This window comes from Spermophilus citellus, assembly GCF_964194105.1.
Source record: "Spermophilus citellus genome assembly, chromosome: 18".
Lineage (NCBI taxonomy): Eukaryota > Metazoa > Chordata > Mammalia > Rodentia > Sciuridae > Spermophilus > Spermophilus citellus.
Window position 1 is genome coordinate 110,141 of NC_138200.1, and position 22,632 is coordinate 132,772.

At 53.0% G+C, this 22,632-nt stretch overlaps 3 protein-coding genes across 15 annotated transcripts; all 3 read left to right on the forward strand.

The window, feature by feature from the left end:
• Positions 1 to 256: 256 nt before the first annotated feature.
• MZF1 (myeloid zinc finger 1) lies at positions 257 to 13,349 on the forward strand. Of its 12 annotated transcripts, none has more exons than XR_014019551.1 (6): positions 257 to 2,752; positions 3,141 to 3,324; positions 4,011 to 4,081; positions 4,197 to 4,317; positions 6,691 to 6,814; positions 10,063 to 10,160. XR_014019551.1 is itself a non-coding variant. In XM_081273167.1 (6 exons), the coding sequence occupies exons 1-6, from the start codon at positions 2,357 to 2,359 to the stop codon at positions 11,499 to 11,501; spliced, it is 2,127 nt and encodes a 708-aa protein (XP_081129293.1). In that variant the 5' UTR covers positions 288 to 2,356; the 3' UTR covers positions 11,502 to 13,349. The 12 variants fall into 12 exon arrangements, 11 of the variants coding, with proteins under 11 accessions (XP_081129299.1, XP_081129290.1, XP_081129291.1 ...); XM_081273167.1 differs by lacking the exon at positions 6,691 to 6,814 and adding an exon at positions 10,186 to 13,349 and having other exon boundaries at positions 288 to 2,752; positions 10,063 to 10,101; XM_081273163.1 differs by lacking the exon at positions 6,691 to 6,814 and having other exon boundaries at positions 289 to 794; positions 2,317 to 2,752; positions 10,063 to 13,348.
• Positions 13,350 to 15,660: 2,311 nt separating this feature from the next.
• Positions 15,661 to 18,889, forward strand: UBE2M (ubiquitin conjugating enzyme E2 M). The gene is made up of 6 exons (XM_081273418.1): positions 15,661 to 16,339; positions 17,480 to 17,574; positions 17,683 to 17,721; positions 17,823 to 17,926; positions 18,226 to 18,289; positions 18,374 to 18,889. The coding sequence occupies exons 1-6, from the start codon at positions 16,231 to 16,233 to the stop codon at positions 18,512 to 18,514; spliced, it is 552 nt and encodes a 183-aa protein (XP_081129544.1). The 5' UTR covers positions 15,661 to 16,230; the 3' UTR covers positions 18,515 to 18,889.
• A 557-nt stretch (positions 18,890 to 19,446) lies between these two features.
• On the forward strand, positions 19,447 to 22,454 carry CHMP2A (charged multivesicular body protein 2A). 2 transcript variants are annotated; one of them, XM_081273416.1, is made up of 6 exons: positions 19,447 to 19,604; positions 20,205 to 20,396; positions 21,613 to 21,792; positions 21,874 to 22,004; positions 22,093 to 22,154; positions 22,239 to 22,454. In XM_081273416.1, exons 2-6 carry the CDS (start codon positions 20,229 to 20,231, stop codon positions 22,364 to 22,366), a joined length of 669 nt encoding a protein of 222 aa, XP_081129542.1. In that variant the 5' UTR covers positions 19,447 to 19,604; positions 20,205 to 20,228; the 3' UTR covers positions 22,367 to 22,454. The 2 variants fall into 2 exon arrangements, with proteins under 2 accessions (XP_081129542.1, XP_081129543.1); XM_081273417.1 differs by lacking the exon at positions 19,447 to 19,604 and adding an exon at positions 19,611 to 19,672.
• Positions 22,455 to 22,632: the final 178 nt, after the last annotated feature.

Genomic DNA, 22,632 nt, shown 5'->3' on the forward strand with positions numbered 1-22,632 from the left:
CACTGTCCCTCCTCAAGTCAAGAATCTGTCCGCACAGTCCTGGGTCTCCCTTCCCTGTCCCTGCTTCTGTGTGTCTGTCTCTCTTCTCTCACCCTCGTCATCTCCCGGCCCCTAAATTCTCATCCCACCAGCCTCAAGGCCTTTCAAAAGCATGCTGCTCGGGCTGTTGCCCTGGAGACAGCCAGGTGGATCCCTGGTTACTATGGAGACGCTCAGGCCCACCCACCCAAGAGTACAAAGGAGCCTCCTGACGCTGCGCACGCGCACACGGGGCCCTGCCAACTACATCTCCCAGCAAACATCGGACTGAGCCTTTCTCCATTCAGAGGTCGGGGTGGGGGGGGCGGCGGGAAGGCCCTCCCGGCCAGGGGTTGCCTTGGAAACGGAGAGGCTGACGGCGTCCTAGAGAGGCCGTGATTGGTGCAGAACCCTGCAAATCCAGGGAGGGCCCCTAGAGAATTGACGAAAATGTGGTAGGGGGCATGCGCGATCTGGAAGGCGGTACTGCCGTCCGTTGCCCCCAGAGAAGCTTACGCACGTCAACGGAGGCCGGACGCCTGGATTCGAGGCGGAGAGTGTGGGAAGAGACGGCCAGGAGTGCGACTTCATTATTGCGGCCACCACTATCCCCAGGGGACGGGAAGAGGGAGTAGAAACGGAGGCGAGGGTGGAGGAAGGGCAAGGAAGGCTCGAGCTGTGCGCGGAGCATTCTGGGAGACGTAGTCTCGCCGGGGACGGGGTGGACGGCAAGTGCGCACGCTCAGGAACGCGGGAGCGGCCCGCTGAGCGCTGAGGTGAGGGGGGTGGGGTCTCCCAACCTGGAAGGCTCGGGAGGAGACCGGGGCGGTGGCCTGGACTCGGGGGTCCTAGACGTCTACGGAGACCGGGAGTGCGGGGCAGACGTCCGAGCACTCCCTCGGACGGCCCCTACGCGGAGGCCTGTCAATCACCGTTCATTGCGACAGGCTCTGGGAGCCTCGCTCCCGGTTGCCATGGCGGCGCCAGGACCTGCCTGGGCATCCCAGAGAGGATGTTGCCCGCCTAGACTGCTGGGAAATGTATTTCCGGAGCCTCCCCAGAGACTTACCGGCTCCCAGAAGACCCAAGTTTCTGTAAGGGTCCCAGGTTTACTTGGAACTCTTAAGAAGCAGAGATTTGGCCCACCGGATCAGGCGATCCTCGAAATCTATGCCACCCACAGGGCATGGCTGGGACAACAGCCCATTAGTAAACTCAGATTTTCACAGAACCCCAGCTGCAAAAGGAGCATCTCGAGCGGGGAGGCCAGCCCCATTTGCAGATGGGGAGACTGCGGTTCTGAGAGGCACAGCGACTTGAAATGGGCGAAATCAGAATCTTGGTCCATCCTTTCATTCTCCTGGTCCGTGGCCTGGGGGCTTTTGCGGCCTTCCTAAATTCCCCCATCACCTCCAACCCCACTTAAATCAGGGTGCTGAAAATGGAGTATTGTGTTTTGTGCTGAGTTGGGCTCTGATGATAGGGCTGAATAGGAGAAGGGTGCTGCCTGGGAGCTGTGACACACAAAAGTGACTGAATAGATGGAGATAGGGGACCAGGTGAAGCAAGGCTGCCGCCTGGGATCAAACAAAAGAGGAATGATGTTGGGGCCCTAGTGAAGGGCCAAATCTGAGAGAGGCCGAGTGGGAGAGTAGACAGTAGTGAGGGGCTGGCTTTGGGTCAAGTGGAGTAGGAAGTAGTGGTGTTGATGCCTAGGTGGCAGGTGGCATACAGGCCATCCACCACGTAGAGGGAGAACTGCAGGCAGGAAAAGGTTGATTGTGTAGAAGGAGGGCAGGGTTATTTGGCACAGTGGTGTATACCTGAAATCCCAGCGACTCCTGAAGCTGAGAGACTGCAAGTGCAAGGACAGTCTTTGCAACTTAGCAAGATCCTTTCTCAAGAAAATTTTAAAAAGGACTTGGGAGGTAGCTCAGTGAGCAATCCTGGGTTCAATTCCCAGTACCAACAACTAAAATAAAATGAAGAAGAAAGGCATGATTTGGGTAGAGAGGAGGTGTTTTCTAGGCTTAAGAAGCAGGCTGTTTGGGGAGGGGGGCTACCAGAGGTTCTGCACAGGCCCAACAAGAGAGAGGGCCTGGGAAACAAGTGGCTCACCAGGGCTTCCAGCCCTATGGGTCCCTGGAGAGTGATCTGCCTATTGTGCCTCAGTTTCCTCATCTGCCTTCCAGGTGGAGCAGGTCTGAGGATCAAACAACACAGCATACAGTAGGTACTCAATAAGTGCCCACTGCCACTGTCTGTTATTGCACCAGGCTCATCCTGTTACTTCCCTAGGGACAGATACTGGCCTGGGAGACTTGACCTGGTACTCCTGATGAGACCCACTGTGCTGGGCTCCCCAGGGAACACCCCCCGAGAAGATGAGGATCCTGTCATGGTGAAGCTAGAGGACTCTGAGGAGGAGGGGGAAGCTACCTTGTGGGATCCAGGCCCTGAGGCTGCACACCTACGCTTCCGGTGCTTCCGCTATGAGGAGGCAATGGGTCCACGAGAAGCCCTGGCCCAGCTCCGCGAGCTGTGTCGCCAGTGGTTGCAGCCAGAAGTGCACTCTAAGGAGCAGATGCTGGAGCTCTTGGTGCTGGAACAGTTCCTGGGTGCACTGCCCCCTGAGATCCAGGCCCATGTACAGGAACAGCGGCCAGGTAACCCTGAAGAGGCTGCCACCTTGGTCGACAGGCTTCGCTGGGAACTGGGCGGGCCTCGGAGATGGGTGAGTCAGTGACCTTGAATGGAGGGTCAGGGTTGAAGCACTGTCCAGCTCTACCTCATCTTAGGGTGCACCCCGCCCCTCATGGTAAGGAAGTGGCCCCCTGGGGGAGGCTGCTCAGGACAGGGTGTATTCTCACCAGGTCATTCCTGCATCACCTGGAGTCACAGGGTAAAGGAAAAGAGAGAGGTACCAGGCAACCCTGAGTGTAATAAGAGAGCCTCTGTGCATTGTGCTCTCCCTGCTCAGGTTCTAAGGGAGGTAGACCCTTGGAGGATCTAGTCAGTATATATAGACTAGACAGACCTCTGGGGGTCCTGTAATGCAGTGGATGCCCATGAACCCCAGGTTGTGCCCAATCCCACTCTACTTAATAGGGGCATCTCCCCAGGTCACAGTCCAGGTGCAGGGCCAGGAGGTCCTATCAGAGAAGATGGAGGCCCCCAGTTTCCAGCCTCTACCTCAAACCAAGCCTCAACCTCCAGAACCTGGGCCTGAGATGCCCCCTGGAACAGTGCAGGAATTGCCACTGGGCCTTCAAGTGAAAGAGGAGCCAGAGGTTACCGAGAATCCAGGTGAGGCCAGGCAGGGTGGACAAACGGGGTGGGGGGTTGTTCCTGGCCTGAGCAGTCTGACGTCTACTTGGCCAGGTCTCGACTAGATGGAGTGGTTCCCATATGCCACTGGCCCCCACCTCCCACCAAATCAAGTTCCCCTCCAGCATAGCCAGCACTGTTACTATCTAACAAGCCAAGCCTGACTGCCATAGCTCATTTCCACAACTGTCCCCCAGCATGGAGCAGACTTTTGGGGTTTCCCTTTGTGAGAAAATGTGGATTCACTCCCAGTGAGGTCCACTGAGGGTGGCTGGGGATCAGGTTGATATATAGGTGAGTGTGCTGATATATAATGATGTGCCTCCCAGGGAGAGTACTTGAGCCAGCCACCTACACTCCACCATTCCTATGTGGACCTTGTACAGCACCCCCTCACACACACATATGACCGTCCTACCCCTGGCTCACACAGGGGTACAAAGTCACAGACCTGAGCCCACCTTATCCCACTGCAGCTCCACCATGGCTTTCTAGGGTGCCCTGTTCACCCTACTCCCTAGCAAGCCCTCAGCTGCCCTGCCCTCCCCAACCCAAGCCCATGTCTAGGCCCTCCTCTGCCTAGATCCTGGCACCTGTCATACCGTCAAGAAGGGCAGCAGGGTGGGAAATCCCTTAGGCTACCTCACCCCACTCTTTCTCCCTAGAGTACCTGGAGTCTGGGCCTCTACCTGCTGCCCAAAAGGCTGTACCCGCCCTCTTACCTAAGGAGGCTCAGGTGAGCCCTGCACAGGACATGACCCATTCTCTGCCCTAGAAGCCTCAGTGGGTGGGTGTCAGGTCCCTCCCCAAGCCCAGTGGGCACAGATGAACAGTGAACACTGTGGTTTCAGGCCTGTGGGACAGCGCTGGACCATGCCTATCCTCAGAGTGAGACTGGGCCTGAAGGGCCCTCATGGAGGGAGCACCCTGGGGCTCTGTGGCATGATGAAACTGGGAGCATCTTCTCCCCAGGTAAGTGAGACAAGACATGGTGGGGCTGGGTCCTCCTCATGGTCCACCATATCCATCAGCCCCACTCCTTGCCATAGTCAGGCAGCCCTCTCCAATGTCTTCCCTTCCCCATTCTCTAGACTGTCCTCTCCAGTGTTCAACCTCCTATAGCATCTTCTGCCCTCACCAACCCCACAGTTCCTCTAACTTCTGCTCCTTAACACCAGGAAACCTGCTGAGAGTGGAGTCTGTGTTCCCCCACCCACATCCCCTTCCAGTCCTTGCATCCTAGGAGAGTTGCAGACTCAAAGCTTGCCTCCTGCTGTCCTAGCATCAGGGCGAATAGCAGGCTAGCAGACAGGGCAGGAGAGACCTTCACACAGTACAGGGATCCAGCAAGGATGGACCAGGAGCCTTCCCAGTCACCCAAGTCTCCCTCTTCCTTGGTTTGCTTCCTTGTGTGATAGTCTTATCTCTTCACTCCAGTTTTCCATCCTTGTGCATTTCCACTCTACTTGTGAAATTTTCTTACTTATATCTTCTATATATTCTGTTACATTTTCATTTCTGTTAGAAAACTTTTAATCTCTAAAAGTGTTTTCATTCTCTGAATTGTTCATTTTTATAGTTGCTTCCTATTGTTCCATCAGTTGTAACATCTTCCTTTATTTCTGTGAGGACAGCAATAACTTATTTTTTAAAGCTTTCTTTTCTCAATATAGTCTCTTTCCCTTCCAAATTGTTTGTTTACACGTAAGATAGGGAGGACCCAGATTTAGCCAGGAGCTCTGAGCAAGAGGGTGAGGGGCTTATGGGTTGTAGCAAACAGGGCTGAGAGGAACATGGGGACTTATTCCACCAAGAAGATCCACCTTTTGGGGGTATGATTAAGTGACTGGAGTATGAGTAGATGCATTGAGAAATCCACAGGACAGTCTGGTTGGGCTACTCCCTGCTATGAGCATCCTTAGTTTCTTCCTGAGTCCCCATTCAGCCTCCTGCCTACATGCTTGTGGAGAAGATGATGTCCTAGCACTTAATCCTTCTGCCTTTCTCAGTGTGGTCCTCCCACTTTCCAGTAAACAGTCACAGCAGTGCATACTGTTGGCCAGAATCTGTGCAGACAGTCCATAGCAGCAACATGATTGCCCCACTCATTCACCTATAGCCATAAGTACCTGGTATCTCCAACTCTGGAACTTTTAGAAGCTTCTTTGGAGTAAACCAGTGTGGTTTTTTCCAACATCTCATCTTTCTCACTGCTAGTTTAGTGTTTACCTTTTCCAGTCTGTAGCAGTTACCATTTGCCCATTTTTCCAGAGCAGAAAATGTCAAATGTTTGTTTACTTCTCTCTTGTCTTTAAAAAAAAATAAGGTTGGGATTGTGGCTCAGTGGTAGAGCACTCTCCTCAAATGTGTGAGACCTGGGTTCAATCCTCAGCACCACATAAAAGTAAATAAGTGAAATGAAGGTACTGTGTCCAACTACAACTCAAAAATAAATATTTTTTAAAAAAATAAATAAAATAAAATAAAGCTAAAATAGGCAGGCATAGTGGTGGCATGTGCTTGTAATCCTAGCAACTCAGAAGCTAAGTTTGAGGACAGCCTTGGCAACTTAAAATTGCCTTCTCAAAATTTTTTTAAAAACTCGAAGGCTGAGGCAGGAGGATCACAAGTTTAAAGCCAGCCTCAGCAATTTAGCAAAGCACTTAACAACTTAGAGAGACCCTGTCTCTAAATAAAATATAAAAAAAGGGCTGGGGAATGTGGCTTAGGGGTTAAGTGCCCTGGGTTCAATCCCCAGTACCAAATTGGGATAAATAAAGCTAAAACAAAAAGAACTTAAGTTGCCAAGACTTGTGATCTTCCTGCCTCAGCCTCCCTAGTGTCTAGAATTAGAGGCATGTACCACTGTGCCCAGCTTCTGCTGTTTTTTTTTTTTTTTTTTTTTTATCAGCTAGGATTCTAGCTGGGCATGGTGGTGCATGCCTATCATCCCAATGATTACAGGCAGGAGGATCAAAATTTCAAGGCCATCCTCAGCAACTTGGCAAAGCCCTTAGCAATTTAGTGGGACCCTGTGTCAAAATTTTAAAAAATTAAAAAGTCTAGGGATGTGGCTCAGAGGTTAAGCACCCCTGGGTTCAATCCCCAGAATCAGAAAATAAATCAATAAATAAGGATTCTAACTCACTCTTTATTTATAATGTCCTTGTGTCACGGATGCTGATCCCTCCTTTTGAGGATTTGGAAATACTCATAGTATCCTTTGTAGACAGGCCAGTTAGCTATATCTTCAGGTGTGAAGTCTCCCACTGGCTGGGTTATTGACAGCCTGGCCTCTGAAGTTCTGGGAGCTTCTTGTTTCCCCTACTGTAAGCCTCATCGTAGGTGTGGGGCTGCTAAATGGCCCATCATAACCTTGAAGTAGAAGGATCATCTGGGACCTGGACCATTCAGTACAGACACCTCTGCCTGCAACCCAGCCAGAAGCAAGCAGCTCATTCTTGGCCAGGTTGGTGAGTAGACAACTAATCCAACCCATTTCCACAACTCCAGCTGCATGAGGAAGCCTGGCTTCAGTCCAAAGGTCTCCACAGCCTAAGGGCTGCTTTAGAATTAACTGCTCTAGGCTGGGTTTTTTGTTTCTTGTTTTTTTGTTGTCATTGTTGTTTAAGTCACACTATATTGCCCAACTGACCTCAAACTCTGGGCTCAGGCAATCTTCCTGCCTCAGCCTCCCAAGTAGTTGGGATCACAGGGATGCACCACTGTGCCCAACTGAACCAGGCTCTTGATTCCTGAATCTCACCAACTGCCCTTTCTTACTTCAGAGCTGCCCAAGATATTTTTTTCCCATGCCAGAAGGGAAATATGCCAACATAATAAATAGGTCTGAGGGAGGCCTATTTCATGTAATGGCATGAAAACACCATCAACAAATTTATAAACCACAGAAAGCTCTTCCCAAAATAGTTTTAAAGCCCTTCTTTCATTTTGTCTGCATTTTTGCACATTGGAGAAGAAAGTAGCATCCAGCACATGCCACTTCTGCTATTCCAGCCTTTAGCTGGCCTACCTAGGGCTGGCCTGTGCTGCATGGCTGACCACTTCCTCTAGCTTGAACCTGTTTCTCTTAATTCACAACCCCACAGTCTCTCTCATCTCAGACTCTGTCTCAGCACTGCCTCAGACTCCTTGGCTAGTTCCTTCTCTGTAGCCCATTCTCCTCAGGCTGCATGCAGACAACCAGCTCTTAGCAGCACTCACTGATTCTTCAGTGAGTGCCTCTTTGGTACTCCTCTCAGACCTCTCAGCTGCTTCTCTTGTCCCCTAATTATGCCTCTTCTGGCAGCCAGAGAGTTCTTTTTCTTTTTTTCTTCTTTTTCCTTTGATGGTGAAGATTAAACCCTGGGTCTTGCCCATGCTAAGCATGAACTCTACCACTGATTTATCCCCTTAGCCAGTCTTCTTGTTAATGTTATCATCATGAGAATACTCTGAATAGATAATGCAGTCACGTATTAGAAAATTCAAAAGGTCCAATAGAACATTCAGAAGACTGCTTCCCAACAGCCAACATTACCAGTTTCTTCCAGAAGTTTCTGTATGTGTAGGATACATACATAGTCATGTGCCACATAGTGATCTTGGGCAATCTGGTCCACAAATCCAGTGGTGGTCTTATAAGGCTATATTGCTTACTGGAGTTAGGGAAGTAGCTCAGTGGTAGAGCATGTGCTTAGCATGTGTGATGCCCTCAATTCAACCCCCAAAATGCAAGCACACACACACAGAAAAAATATATATATATTATATTGCCTACTGACATCATAGCCATCACTCTGATATTTACACAACAAAACCACGCAATACTTCTCAGAACCGATCTGAGAAACATAGTTAAGCAACACATGACTATACAGACATATGTTCATTTTCCTTCTTTAAAACACATGTGGGAAAAAGAAAAAAATTTAAAAACATATGACCAGTTGTGGTGGAACACACCTATAATCTCACTGACTTGGGAGACTAGAGGATTGCAAGTTCAAGAACAACCTGGGCAATTTAGTGAAACCCTGTCTCAAAAAGGTCTGGGGATGGCCAAGCACAGTGTCACATGTCTGTAATCCCAGCAGCTCGAGAGGCTGAGGCAGGAGGATCACAAGTTCAAAGTCAGCCTCTGCAAAAGTGAGGCACTAAGCAACTCAGTGAGACCTTGTCTCTAAATAAAACATAAAATAAGGCTCGGGGGATGTGGCTCAATGGTCAAATGCCCCTGAGTTCAATCCCTGGTACCAAAAAAAAAAAAAAGGTCTGGAGATGTAGCTCAGTGTTAAAGTGTCCCAGGATTCAATCCATAGTACAAAAGATAAAAGAAAGGGAAAGGGAAGAGAGAAAAGAAAAAACACCTATGGCTTATTTCCACCTGTTCCACACCTGGCATTTCCCACTTCAACAAACAGCAGGGGGCACCCTTGGATTTTGGATGCACATAGAAGTATGCACTATGGCTTACTGTGAACACACCATCCAGGTTCTTACTGGCATTCCTTTGGGCTGCTTTTCATTAACTCTGAAAAACCTTAGGCTGGAGAGACTAGCCAACACAGGCAGGAATGCAACTGTTGGAGAAATGTCTGAAAATAGAATTACTAGGGCAAAAGGTGGTACATTTGCTGTTTTGATGCCGATTTTTAGTGGCTTCCCGTTTATGCTCACCAGTCATGCATGTGAACACTTGAGCCCCTGCATTGAGAATGTGGGAATGGTAAATGAGTTCAGCCCTACTGTGCATTTTTCTTAGAGGATACAATTTGTTTTATGGGGTTTCTTCACATCCTTTGACCATGTGTCAAGTCATTTGTCTTTTTTGTTGATTTATTGAAGCTCTTTACCGAAGAAATTAATTAGCCCTTTGCCTCTGGAGAGTTTTTCAGTTTCCCATTATTTTGACTCCATATTGGTTTTTGTTAATTTCCTTTGATACATTCTAATATAACTGATGTTTATTTGAAGGCTTATTGATTTTCCATCACACACTATAATGCTCACCACTCTCAGTCTTCTTTATTTAACCTCCAGGATTCCCCTCTTTCCAGCTCATGCTTCTCAGTTGCCTTTGCTGACATCTCCTTCCTCACTCAGTGTCTTATCTCTGGATTGTTCACAGCCTGGCTACTTCTCTCCAAAAGACAGGCCTCTGTTAATCAAATGCAGGCACAGGGCTCTATATGACCTATGTATACACCAGGCTCATGTTTCACCAAAGCCTGCATGAAGTCTATTCCTCCTGTGTGCCACAGGCAACTCAAGTCAGACACATCCAATTCCAGGACCAAAGTCTAGGATCTTGTCTTTCCTGCACTGCCCCCCATCCTTTCCTATGGGCTCCGCCTCCAGCCTTCCTCAGGCCCACTCAATCTCTGCATGGCAGAGCCCATTACTGTCTACCGAGACAGTGCAAAGGCTGCCTGCCCACTGTTGCCCTAGAGCCCTTCCAGAACCAGGCTGTTTTTTTTCCTGCTTAAGTCAAGCCACGAAAGCCTTTTCACATAGCCCAGTCTCTTCTCATTCTGGGCTCTGTCCCATTGTCACCTGGGGTAAACCTACACGGATAGAATCCCTGCTCCCGCCTTGCCACCTATCTGCTCCTTCGGTCTGTTTCCAGCCTCTTCTAATTCATACTGTATACCCAGGGCTGAAGTGGGTCAGGGCACAGAGGGCACTCTCATGAATGAGTGGGTCCCTCTTGTGCAGGGTTTGCGCTCCAGATGGACAGCCTCTCCACAGAGCCAGGTACTGTGAGCAACCACCTCCGTGTCCCCTGGGATATGGGCGTAGCCAGTCTCTCCAGCCGAATAGACTCTCCCTCCCACGAAGGTGGCTTTGTGCATGCAGTTGTGCTCCCCAGTGACCCAGGAAGTGAGCTGGACCCCACTATAGAGGCTGTCCGCCCCGGCATGGGACCTGCACTAGTTGCTGCCCGCTGGCGCACCCCAAGGGGTCGCAGCCGGGGCCGAGGCCGCCCCAGCACTGGGACTGGGGCAGCAAGGGGCGGCCGTTGCGACATGTGCGGCAAGGTATTCAGCCAGCGCAGCAACCTACTGAGGCACCAGAAGATCCACACAGGCGAGCGACCATTTGTGTGTGGCGAGTGTGGCAGAAGCTTCAGTCGCAGTTCGCACCTGCTCCGCCACCAACTCACGCACACCGAGGAGCGGCCATTCGTGTGCTGCGACTGTGGCCAGGGCTTCGTGCGCAGCGCGCGGCTGGAGGAGCACCGAAGAGTGCACACTGGGGAGCAGCCCTTTCGCTGTGACGAGTGCGGCCAAAGCTTCCGGCAGCGCTCCAACCTGCTGCAGCACCAGCGCATCCATGGTGACCCCCCAGGCCCAGGCTCTGCACCCCCCGCCCCTCCTGGTGCACCAGAGCCCCCGGGTCCTTTTCCGTGCAGTGAATGTTGTGAGAGTTTCACACGGCGCGCGGTGCTACTAGAGCACCAGGCAGTGCACACAGGTGATAAGTCCTTCGGCTGCGTAGAGTGCGGCGAGCGCTTTGGCCGCCGCTCGGTGCTGCTGCAGCACCGGCGCGTGCACAGCGGAGAGCGACCCTTTGCCTGCACTGAGTGTGGCCAGAGCTTCCGACAGCGCTCCAACCTCACGCAGCATCGGCGCATCCACACGGGAGAGCGGCCCTTCGCCTGCGCGGAGTGCGGCAAGACTTTCCGCCAGAGGCCCACGCTCACACAGCACTTGCGCGTGCACACCGGTGAGAAGCCCTTTGGCTGTCCGGAGTGTGGCCAGCGCTTCAGCCAGCGTCTAAAGCTCACACGCCACCAGAGGACACACACTGGCGAGAAACCCTACCACTGCAGCGAGTGCGGCCTGGGTTTCACGCAAGTCTCACGGCTCACTGAGCACCAGCGCATCCACACGGGCGAGCGGCCCTTCGCCTGCCCCGAGTGTGGCCAGAGCTTCCGGCAGCACGCCAACCTCACCCAGCACCGGCGCATCCACACAGGAGAGCGACCCTATGTGTGCCCCGAGTGTGGCAAGGCCTTCCGCCAGCGGCCCACACTCACACAGCACCTTCGCACCCACCGGCGAGAGAAGCCCTTTGCTTGCCAGGACTGCGGCCGTCGCTTCCACCAAAGCACCAAGCTCATCCAGCACCAGCGTGTCCACAGCGCTGAGTAGCTCCAGCCATGCACTCACTACTTAGTAAAACACCTACCTCACAGTGTTGTTGAGGCTGGCGGTGGCATAGGAGCAAGAGGGCCCCACCAGGGCCTGGCCCCAAGTAGGTGCTTAAGAAAAAGTGGACTGCCAAGCATGATGGTGCACACCTATAATCTAGTTACTTGGGAGACAGAGGCATTAGGATCAAGTTCAAGGCTTGCCTGGGCAGGACCCTGTCTCAAAAAGGGCTGTGATGTAGTTCAATAGTAAAGAGCCCCTGAGTTTAATCCCCAGTACCAAATAAGTAAATAATAAACAGTAGACAGCCATTGGGTCTGCCCACTCAATGTCTCTGCGCCTGCTCATTCCCCTCTGCCCACCTCCATTCCTATGCTGGTACACTCCTTGTGCCTCTGCATGCCCCTGTGAAGGCCCTGCCACCCCTAGCCCTGAGGTGGCTCCGAACATACCCATCCCCTCTGTGGGACAGCCCTTTTATATGCCTCTGGCTACACAGAAGAAACACCCAGCAGGTCGGGCAGAGTGGTCACGGGCAGAAGTTCTTAGTCTTCCAGACCCACAGAGGAGAAAATGTTCTCTGTCTCTGCCACACAGTGCCTGACCATCAATCAGGGTCTAGTCCAGAAATAGTCACAGCAGATATTTTAACAGAGCTGCTAATAGCTATGAAGTGATTAGTGATTATTGCAGGTAGTCAAGCTCAAGGACAGACCGTCCTTGTGGGGCTTCTCAGACTCCCTTAGTAGAGTCCCAGCACTTCTGACAGCTATAAGCCCAAGATTCATGCCACTTGAGCCCACCAGGATCCCTCCCGTGTTGGTGGGTGGTACTGAGCCTGGATTGTGATGCCTGACACCTGTACACCCAAGATCATCAGATGCAGCAAAACTGGCCACTGGCAGGCCACATACTGCCTGAAGACACATTTGTGAGACTCCTTTATACTTGGGAAGCCCTTTCCTAAGTTTGAAAGCTGGAAAGTTTTACCCTGAAATTCACATATTTCAAGACTTCCCTATTCCCATGTGTTTACAACCATAGTACCGAGTGAAGGATTCTATAGAAGGGACTCCAACTAGTTTGGAAAGCACAGACTACAGGCCCAGGTCCAGTTCCTCCATCCTCTGGTCATAATGTTCCCATCATTCCAGCCACAGGAATAGTTCCTCCCACTCTGGCCCTGTGCACAGCCTGACAAGACTCCTCAACACTGGGAAGCTCCCATCAGGAATGCATTCAGTGGGGATTGGGGATGTAGCCCAGTAGTAGGCCACTTACTAGCATGCACAAAGCCTTGGATTAAACCCAAAGAAAGAAAAGGAGGGAGGGGAAGAAAAATAAAACAATGCATTCAGTGACAAGTCACAGAAAATGTAGCTGACAGCAGCTTACATGTGCAGGTGCACATTCAGAACCCTGCAGACTTCAGGCCTGATGTTTCCAGGACACTGTGCCATTGGCTCTGTTAACCTAGCCATCTTCTGCTTCCACATATTGACCAAGCCCTTGATAGAGCCCCTCCTCCCTAACCCCACTGGTGGGTGCCTTGGGTTCAGGTAACACGGATTAAAGGATTCAGGTGCAGGGGGTGGGGTTGTGGCTCAGGAAGAGTGCTTGCCTAGCATGTGTGAGGCACTGAGTTCAATCCTCAGCATCACATAATAAAATAAAGGTATTGGATCCACCAACAATTAACAAATTTTTTTTAAAAAAGGGTTCTTGGGCTGGAGATGTGGCTCAAGCAGTAAATCGCGCTCGCCTGACATGCATGGGACGCTGGGTTCGATCCTCAGCACCACATAAAAATAAAGATGTTGTGTCCACTGAGAACTAAAAAATAAATATTGAAAAATTCTCTCTCTCTCTGTCTCTCTCTCACTCAAAAAAAAAAAAAAGGGGGGGGGGGGTTCTGGTACAGCATGATCCAGTTTGAGCCCTAAGTCCCAGTCAGGGCATGAGTCAGCCTGGCCTTGACCTGGCACTTCCAGGAACAGCAACTTGGGCCTGTGTGTCCAAGCTTTTACAGGGGCATAGCTGTACCTTTCCCTTCCACTTGAAGTCATTTCAACCTTCAAAACTGGGGCCCTGGCCTATAAGCATATAAGCCAACCTGAGCCAGAGGCCACTCCTGTGACACAAGAGGGGTCATCCATCCCTATGATGACATTCACTATCCCTTCTGACCCCCAGAAACTGGGCAGAATCCAAATCAGAAGAGTGGTCACTGGACCCTCAGCAGGCAAGTGTTGCCATACTGTCAGCAGGGACAAGGGTCTGAACAGAACAGCTCAGCCCCACACAGTCATAGCCATAAAAGAAATCTGGCAAAGAAGTCCAGAAAGCCCTAGCAAGCAGGAACAGCGAAAAAATGCCTGTCCCTGAGCCAGTGGCTGGCCATACTGTTCACTCCCAAGCCCAGCACTCTCCTCTCAATGCTGATTCATGCAGTTATTCTCACCCCAGCCCTTCTATACACCTTCTACATTCCTTAGCATTGCTGATTCTAGCTTCATCTCTGACCTAGAACCTACAGCCTCCCTTCCCTGCCTACTCCTGCCCCTTCTTCTCCAAAACAAACCTGTCTTCCAACCTCCCAGAAGCTACAGTAAACACCCACAGTTGCACACACAGCCCAGCTCCTGACTTCAGTTCAACCATCCCCTTCTCCCTAGTCTGCACTCCAGGACCCAATTCTTCCCATGTTGTTGCAGGACTGATGGTCCTTCACTGGATGGTGACATGTGAGGTCACAGACCATACAAGTCCAGCTTTGGCTAATTCAGCATCAACTCTCTGGGGGACCAATACCCCATTCCTAGGTGGATCATCAGTAGATGGGCTTCAGCAACTAACTGGAGGATGGACACATGAACCAGGCTGGCCAGTAAGAACCACCCAGAGACTGTACTTAAACGGTCATCAACTCTCTTGAGGAAATGATCTCTATGAAAACAATCAGCCACAGAGCGGTGTGGCTAAGAATGGTGAGTATGAAAGAAGAGCAGGGGAGAGAGAGAGAGAGAGAGAGAGAGAGAGAGAGAGAGAGAGAGAGAAGGGGAAAGGATGGGGGAGGAAGAGGGAAGAGGGGAGGGGAGGGAAAAGGATAGGGAGAGTCTGGAGGGGCCTTGTGAGTCCCAGAACTAGCCACGAGAAGCCTGAGGAAACTGAGATGGACAAGTCCTGCTGGCACCACACCCAAGCTGTCTGAGCGTCCATCCTTGCCCCCGAATCCTTTCCAAGACTCAGCTCTCAAGGGAAAGGCAAAAGAGGATGCCGGGGGTTTATGACCGGGTCAACTAGTAGGCTGGAGGAGCGAATCCGCCGAGGTGAGGGCTGCGGGCCAATCCGGCAGGCTAGTGCTGCTGCCCTTTGGCAGAGGGCTAAGAAGTACACTAGCCTGAGATCCCCCACGCGGCGCCGCCCCCGGTTTCCTTGGTGACGGCCGGAAGTCCCTGACTGGCGCGCACCATTTCCTCCCGCCCACCTGGCAGGCGGAGCTGTGATTGGGTCAGAGATAACCACGCCTGCGGAACCCCGAAGGCGGTGGGGAGGTACCAAGGAGGCGGTGCCCTGAGGCGAGTCCCGGCGAGCGAAGAGTGCCCCATCCCCCAAGGTCCACTCTGGCCTGTAAACCTACACAGTAACCACCACTTTGTGGCACAATGTTTGTCTTTAAGAGACGGGATGTTGCTTTTATCGCCCGTAACTCCTGGGCTCAAGAGATCCTCCTGCTTCAGCCTCCGAACAATACGAATTTTCTGTTAATTTACCTCAATCGAATTTCCATGAGGAGACCTTTGGATTTGCCTTAGGACACTGAGGGTGCTCGACCCTGTCCTCGCCCATGTTCTACCTTTGTCTGTGACCTTTTGGGGGCAAGGATCTAGTCTGACCCACCACTATTGCGCTCCACTTGAATGCAACATTAAAGGAACTCAGAAGAGCCAGGGGAAAGCATCTGCCCCACTCAAAGTTGGCTACAAGCATCACTTCCTGTACGGCCCGGCGAGGGTTCCCGGAAGTGAGCCCGGGACCGCTTAATCGTCACCTTCACGAACGGAAATACCCGAGCCCAGCCGGAAAAGCCCGAACCCCAAACCCCAACGCTGAGCAACGAGGACTGCGGAACTGCGCACGCGCACAGCGCAGGCCCGGCAAGAAGAGCCGAAGCGGGCAGGCGGCGGAAACATCCGAAGCCGTGGGGTCCCGGAGGCCGTTGCCAATCTCTGCGCCAAAGCCGCTGCTACCGCGGAAGCCGAGCCTCCACCGGTACACGGCTACCACCACCGTAGCTGCCGCTTCCTCGTTCCATCCCGAGCCTCAACCCTTTGCAGAGGGAGCGAGTGAGCTCTGACCCGCGGGGACCAGGAAGCCCGGCATCTGCAGCCTTAGCTGGGCCTCGGAAGACCTGAGCGGGCGAGGGGGAGGAGGGAGCGGCCGGGAGAAGGTGGGGCGGGGCCGATCGGGCCGAGAATAGCCGAATCTGCCCGAACGCCGCCGAGCGAGACCGAGGCGCTGGGCCAGGCCAGAGCCCGACTACGGGAGCCGAGGCGGGCCGCGCGGTGGGCGCGGAGCAGCGCGGCAGGCCGGGCGGGCGGCGGCAGCAGCGGAGGAGGCCGCGGCAGCGGGTCCAAGGAGCGGAAGAGGCGCGGACGGCAGCGGGGGGCCGGGTGGCCGGGGTCCCGGGCCCCGCGGCGGCGGCGGCGGCAGCGGCGGCGGCGGCAGGATGATCAAGCTGTTCTCGCTGAAGCAGCAGAAGAAGGAGGAGGAGTCGGCCGGCGGCACCAAGGGCAGCAGCAAGAAGGCGTCGGCGGCGCAGCTGCGAATCCAGAAGGGTATTGGTCGGGGGATGGGGGTTGGGGCCGGGGAGGGGGGAGTCGGGGGACAGGGCCCAGGGGAGGGCAATGAGGGAGTCAGGAATGGGGAAATGTGGTCACCGAGGGTCAGGGATGGTGGGCCGCGGATGTGGCGTGTCGGAGGTCAGAACTTGAGGACTGTGATGCCGAAAGCGGGGTTAGGGTAAGGCGGCCACTAGGGAGGGTCACAGAAGAGACCCGGTAGCGGGGGCTTGGGATATTCTGAAGGCCTGACGTCTGGTATTAGGGCCCTTGAATCTGAGTATAAGGTGGGGGTGCGGGGGCTCGAGAGTCTGGAGGTCAGACCAGAACTTGGCTTTGGGGTGAAGGTCCAGAGGGATAGCGAGCACCGAGAATTGGGGAAATGAGTAAGAGACAGTTTAGTATATGATGCTGGGATCGCTGGGAATCTGAGTCAGAAAAGGGCCCAGACTCATGGGTTTGGGGGTTAGACAGCAGTTTGGAGTTTGTGGAGCTGGAAGGGATAGTGGGTGTCAGAGGCTGAAGAGGGGAAATTTAGGCTATCATGCTGAGAATCTCAAGAGTCACAGGGAGTGGGAAGGTGAGCACTTGAAAGTGTGAGGGTCAGACGGGAACCTGGGTTTGAGATGAGGAGGAGGGGTGTTTTGATACAGAGGGGATGATTTAGGGTATGGTGAGCCAGGGTCGTTGAGTTTGAATGGATGAATAAACACTGTGGAGAGTGGAAGTCATGACTGGGGAGCCTGGGGTTAGGATGTTCAGAGGCTGTTAGATGCCAGGACTTTTAGAATGGGGGCCACATGAGAGTGGAGTCACTTGGGGAACTGAGTTTGGGGGTATTTAGGGCTGTGAATTTAGTAGAATTAGTGTTCACCTTGGCCCAGGAGGTGGGACAATTAAAGATGCATGTTTTCGGTGTGCTGTGTATCCAAAGAGCCCACCTAGAGACTGGAACAGAGAAAGCAGAGAATACAGGATGGGTTAGAGGTGAGGTGTGGAAACATAGCGCAAGACAGAGCCCATAGAGTCTGTGATGAATCCATCAGGACTTTTCTGACACCTGTGCAGAGCTCCCTCCTTTCTCTCATGAGCCTCTTCCTCCCTCTTCTGGCCTCTTTCTCTGCTGCCCAAATGCAGACATAAACGAGCTGAACCTGCCCAAAACCTGTGACATCAGCTTCTCAGACCCAGACGACCTCCTCAACTTCAAGCTGGTTATCTGTCCTGATGAGGTAAGTGTGGCCCAACTTGTACTGGCCAGACTCCCAAGAACAGAGCAAGAGCAGGGATACTTTGGCTCTGCAGGATGGGGCCCTACCACCTTCTCTCTTCCCTCCCAGGGCTTCTACAAGAGTGGGAAGTTTGTGTTCAGTTTTAAGGTGAGTCCCAAATGGGCAGAGGTAGCTCCATGGACTGAGGAGGCAGCATCTGAGGCCCCGTCAGGCACCTACCCACCTCCTTTTTCTTTTCCTGGAGCCAGGTGGGCCAGGGTTACCCACATGATCCCCCCAAGGTGAAGTGTGAGACGATGGTTTATCACCCCAATATTGACCTCGAGGGCAACGTCTGCCTCAACATCCTCAGGTAAGGTCACTGGCCCTCCACTTCCTTCCCCAGCCCTACCTGCCAGTCCCCCTTATAGCTTACTGCATCACTCTCCGTCCCTTCTCTCCCTGTTATGGCCTGCATCCCTCTGTCCCGTTATCTCCAAGTCATCTTCCTAATGGCCCAACCAGACTTCTTCTATGGCCTGTCCTGCTCCCTGCCTCCCTAGTTTCTCAAATCCTCACTCCTGCATGCCCTGACCCTGACCTATTCAGTACCACCAGAGCCTGTAGTGGCCTCCCACTTACCAGCCTGACCCTGATGCTCTCTGTCCACAGAGAGGACTGGAAGCCAGTCCTTACAATAAACTCCATAATTTATGGCCTGCAGTATCTCTTCTTGGTGAGTAGGAGTGGGCATTTGGGACTTGGGGAGGTTGGCTTTCTTCCTCTCTGGCCTGTTGACCCCCACTTGTACTGGTCACAGGAGCCCAACCCTGAAGACCCACTGAACAAGGAGGCTGCGGAAGTCCTGCAGAACAACCGGCGGCTGTTTGAACAGAATGTGCAGCGCTCCATGAGAGGTGGCTACATCGGCTCCACCTATTTCGAGCGCTGCCTGAAATAGGGTTGGCGTATACCTGCCCCTGCCAGGGCCACCAGCCCAGGCATTCCCTGCAAATATTTATTGGGGGCCACGGGGTGGGGGGTGGGGGCAACCGGTGGGGGGAATCCTCTGCCTTGGCCTTGCCTCCCCTCTCTGCTACCTGCCCCTAGTTATTTTTTTTTAACCATCACGTGATTATGGTCGGCGCTGTCTCCCCCCGACCTGCTCAGCGATGGGAAATGAATTGGCTTGTCTAGCCCCCCCGCTGGGTGCTGTCCAGCCCCCCACTCTGGGCTGTGGGGTGGGTGGGCAAGGGGCCCCGGTAACTGGGCCCAGGCAACCCACCTCTCCACCACCGGAGGTCCCACCAGGCTATTAAAGGGGAATGTTACTGCATGGCCTCTGCCTCTTCCTTCTGTGGGATGGGAGGGGCAGGTAAGGTCCTTCAGGGGTCTGAAGGGGGTGAGGGCAGTGGAAAATGGATGGTCGCAGGTGAGGTGGCATTTGGTCACCCTACAAAGACTGGCTGGTACCTGGGATGGTCTTGGGTTGGGTGGGATGACGCTTGCTCTGGGGTGAGGAGGGCAGGCCTCTAATCTGTGGCTTCCTGGCACCTGTCAGCGCATAGCATCTCCAGCTTTGCCCCTTTTGCCATGTGCGGGACACAGAGGGGGCTCCTGTTTGGCGCTGTCCGAGGCCTCAGGCAGAAGTCAGGGTTGCACGAATGAACTGTGCCCTAAGCGGTGGCACGGGGGCCCTCCAGAATGTCTAGACTGAAGGCACCCAGAGATGCACTTCTCTGGGCGCAACCCGCGCCCTAGCTGGGTTCACTAGGGCGGGACTCTGACCCAGGGAACGCCCTCGGACCTTTGGCAAAGACACGGGAACTGGTGCGCAGGCGCTTGGGCGCCGGCCTGTCTTAGTGCGCGTGCGCGCCAGCTACTTCCCAGCATTCCGGGTGTGGGTGGGGCCTGTGACGTCAAGTCGTTTAATCCGGAAACGACGGCGGCGGAGACGACAGAACCGAGAGGCCTTCGTTAGTCGGTACGCCAGGGATCTGAGCAAGTGGCGCGTGACCCGGAAGCGGAAGCAAGTCCCTGTGCCAGCTCCGGTGAGTGGCTCCTGCTGGGCCGTAGGTCCCGGGTGGGTGGCGGTGTACGAAGGTTTCTCTAGGCTTAGGTATCCAGGGTCAGGCTCCTCCCTGGGACCCAGTCCTCCTCATCTGGGCCCCCCACACACACCGCCTTGCCCTCGTTGCGACGGGGCCCCCGACGTTCCAGACCCAGCCCTCGGTGTACAGGGTGCCAGTGCTTCCGACTGCCCTCCGGAGTTTCCTCAGCAGTCGGGGACCCCAATCCTGGTGCCATTGTCCACCCTCAGAGCCTCCAGATCCACCTTGTTCGGGGCTTTCACCCATCCTGCCCTCTTGTGCTCAGCGTCTGTCTTATCCCGGCATACCCATTCACCCATTTCCAGTCTCAGTAGGTGGAAAACCCCAGGGCCACACCCCTGCGTCTGAAAGGGGAGCCCAAACTTCCACACCCTGAATTGCTGAGTGTCCCTGAGGGGCATTCTAAAGCTCCTATCTCTGAGGCTTTGTTCACACCTCCTGTCCTCACTCCAGTCTCCCTATGTGAACAGTCTCCCTGTTCTGCCTCTTGCCCTCCTTCTGGGCACAACACCCTACAGCTGCCCCTCACATCTGTCCCAGGCCTGCCAGCGGGCTCCAGCCACCATGGACCTGTTGTTTGGGCGCCGGAAGACACCAGAGGAGCTACTGCGGCAGAACCAGCGAGCCCTGAACCGCGCCATGCGGGAGCTAGACCGGGAGAGACAGAAACTAGAGACCCAGGAGAAGAAAATCATTGCGGATATCAAAAAGATGGCCAAGCAGGGCCAGATGGTAAGTGCTAATGATCAGGGCCAAAGTCTTATCTATGCAAGTGTTGTCAGCCAAAGTGTGAACAATGAGTAGGTCTTCAGATCTGGCAAGGGAGTGTATCCAGCACACATTGGAGAGCCTTAGCAAACTGGGGGCCAGACTGCTCAGAATTAGCTCTATGAAGGGTAGAGCACAAGAGTAATATCTGGCCAATAGAAATGAAGTTAACTAGTAGGGAGAGCACTAAGAAGGGAGCAGAGCCTTTGAGGGGTAACTGTTTCTGAGCAGCTGTAAAGCAGCTGCTGTTTCCTGGGAAGCACGAGGAAGATGTTTAGTCTTAGTTTTGAGACCGGTTCTTGCTAACTTGCTGAGGCTAGCCTCAAACTTGGGATCCTTCAGCCTTGACCTTCCAAGTCAATGGGATTACAGATGTGCACCACTATGTTTGGCTCGGTATATTTCAGGACACAGCCTTCGCTGTAGGCTTTAAGTGAAAGAGGCAAGAGTTTTTGATGTTTTGTTGTGCACTGGGAATTAAATCCAGGGTCACTTTGATCACTGAGCTGCTACATCCCCAGTCCTTTGAGACAGGGTCTTGTCAAATTGCTGCAGTTTGCCTCAAACTTGCAGTCCTACTGCCTCAGCCTCCTTAGCGCTGGGATTACAGTTGTGCATCACTACAATTGGCTATGCAGGTTATTTTTGCCCTGGTAGGGATCCAAGCCTTGTGTGTGCTAGTAGGCAAGCAATGAGGCAGATTCTTTGTGTAGAGTGAATTAAAGGAAGTCTGGGCCTGCCTTCCAACATTTAGGGATCAGGAAGACCTTACATGATAGAAGAGTAAACTGGGCATGGTAGTGCATGCCTATAATCCCAGCAGCTCAAGAGGCTGAGGTAGGTGGATCATGAGTTCAAAGCCAGCCTCAGCAAAAGTGAGCATTATGCAATTCAGACCCTATCTCTAAATAAAATGCAAAAAAGGACTAGAGATGTGGCTTCGTACCCCGCCTCCCAGTTCAATCCCTGATATCTAGCCCCTGCTTTAAAAAAAAAAAAAAAAAAGCTTAAAAAAAAAACATTAAAGAGGGCTAGGGAGGTACCTCAGTGATAAAGGCCCCCAGGTTTAAATCCCTGGTTAAAAAAGTGACCCTTCTATTAGCCACATAAAGATCTTTGGAGACCCCAATATTAAAACATAATTTCATGACCTCATCTTTGATACCCCCCTATTCCGCAGGATGCTGTGCGCATCATGGCAAAAGACTTGGTGCGTACCAGGCGCTATGTACGCAAGTTTGTGTTGATGCGCGCCAATATCCAGGCTGTGTCCCTCAAGATACAGACATTGAAGTCCAACAACTCAATGGCACAAGCCATGAAGGGTGTTACCAAGGCCATGGGCACCATGAACAGACAGGTATTTCTTTCCCAATTCCTCTTTCCACCCCACTCCACCCCCACTGACCCGACTGACCCCAGTCACCCTACCTACTTCCAGCTGAAATTGCCCCAGATCCAGAAGATCATGATGGAGTTTGAGCGGCAAGCAGAGATCATGGACATGAAGGAGGAGATGATGAATGATGCCATTGATGATGCCATGGGGGACGAGGAGGATGAAGAGGAGAGGTGTGCGGAACTGGGTGGTTAAGGTGGGGGTGTTTTCCTGATCCTCAACCTGTGCATGGTTCTCAACAAGTTCCTCCTCTTCCCCTAGTGATGCTGTTGTGTCCCAGGTCCTGGATGAGCTGGGACTAAGTCTCACAGATGAACTGTCAAGTGAGTGCTGCAAACCCTCAAGATTTCCCACCCACAGCCCTTGGCCATTCTCTCTACTCTAACCCTAACTCTTCCCCTTTTCAGATCTCCCCTCCACTGGAGGCTCACTGAGTGTGGCTGCTGGTGGGAAGAAGGCAGAGGCCACAGCTTCAGCCCTGGCTGATGCAGACGCAGATCTGGAAGAGAGACTCAAGAACCTAAGAAGGGACTGACGATCCCACTGCTAAGGGGGATGTCCAGAACAGACACCCAGGGTCTTTACCATGCCCTCTGTAATAAAATTGGACACTTAATCCCAAACCTGTGTGAGTAGCCTCACATGGGGTTAGGCCTATGTCCTTGGGACCCAAATTCCATACTGGTTGGGGTTTGGCACAAGGTTGGACAAGCAGCTGACCTGGCATACTCAGGGATTTGGGGGCCCTGCTGTCTCTGACCCAATGGCAAACTCCCTAATACCCAACAAGGTTTGACCTGG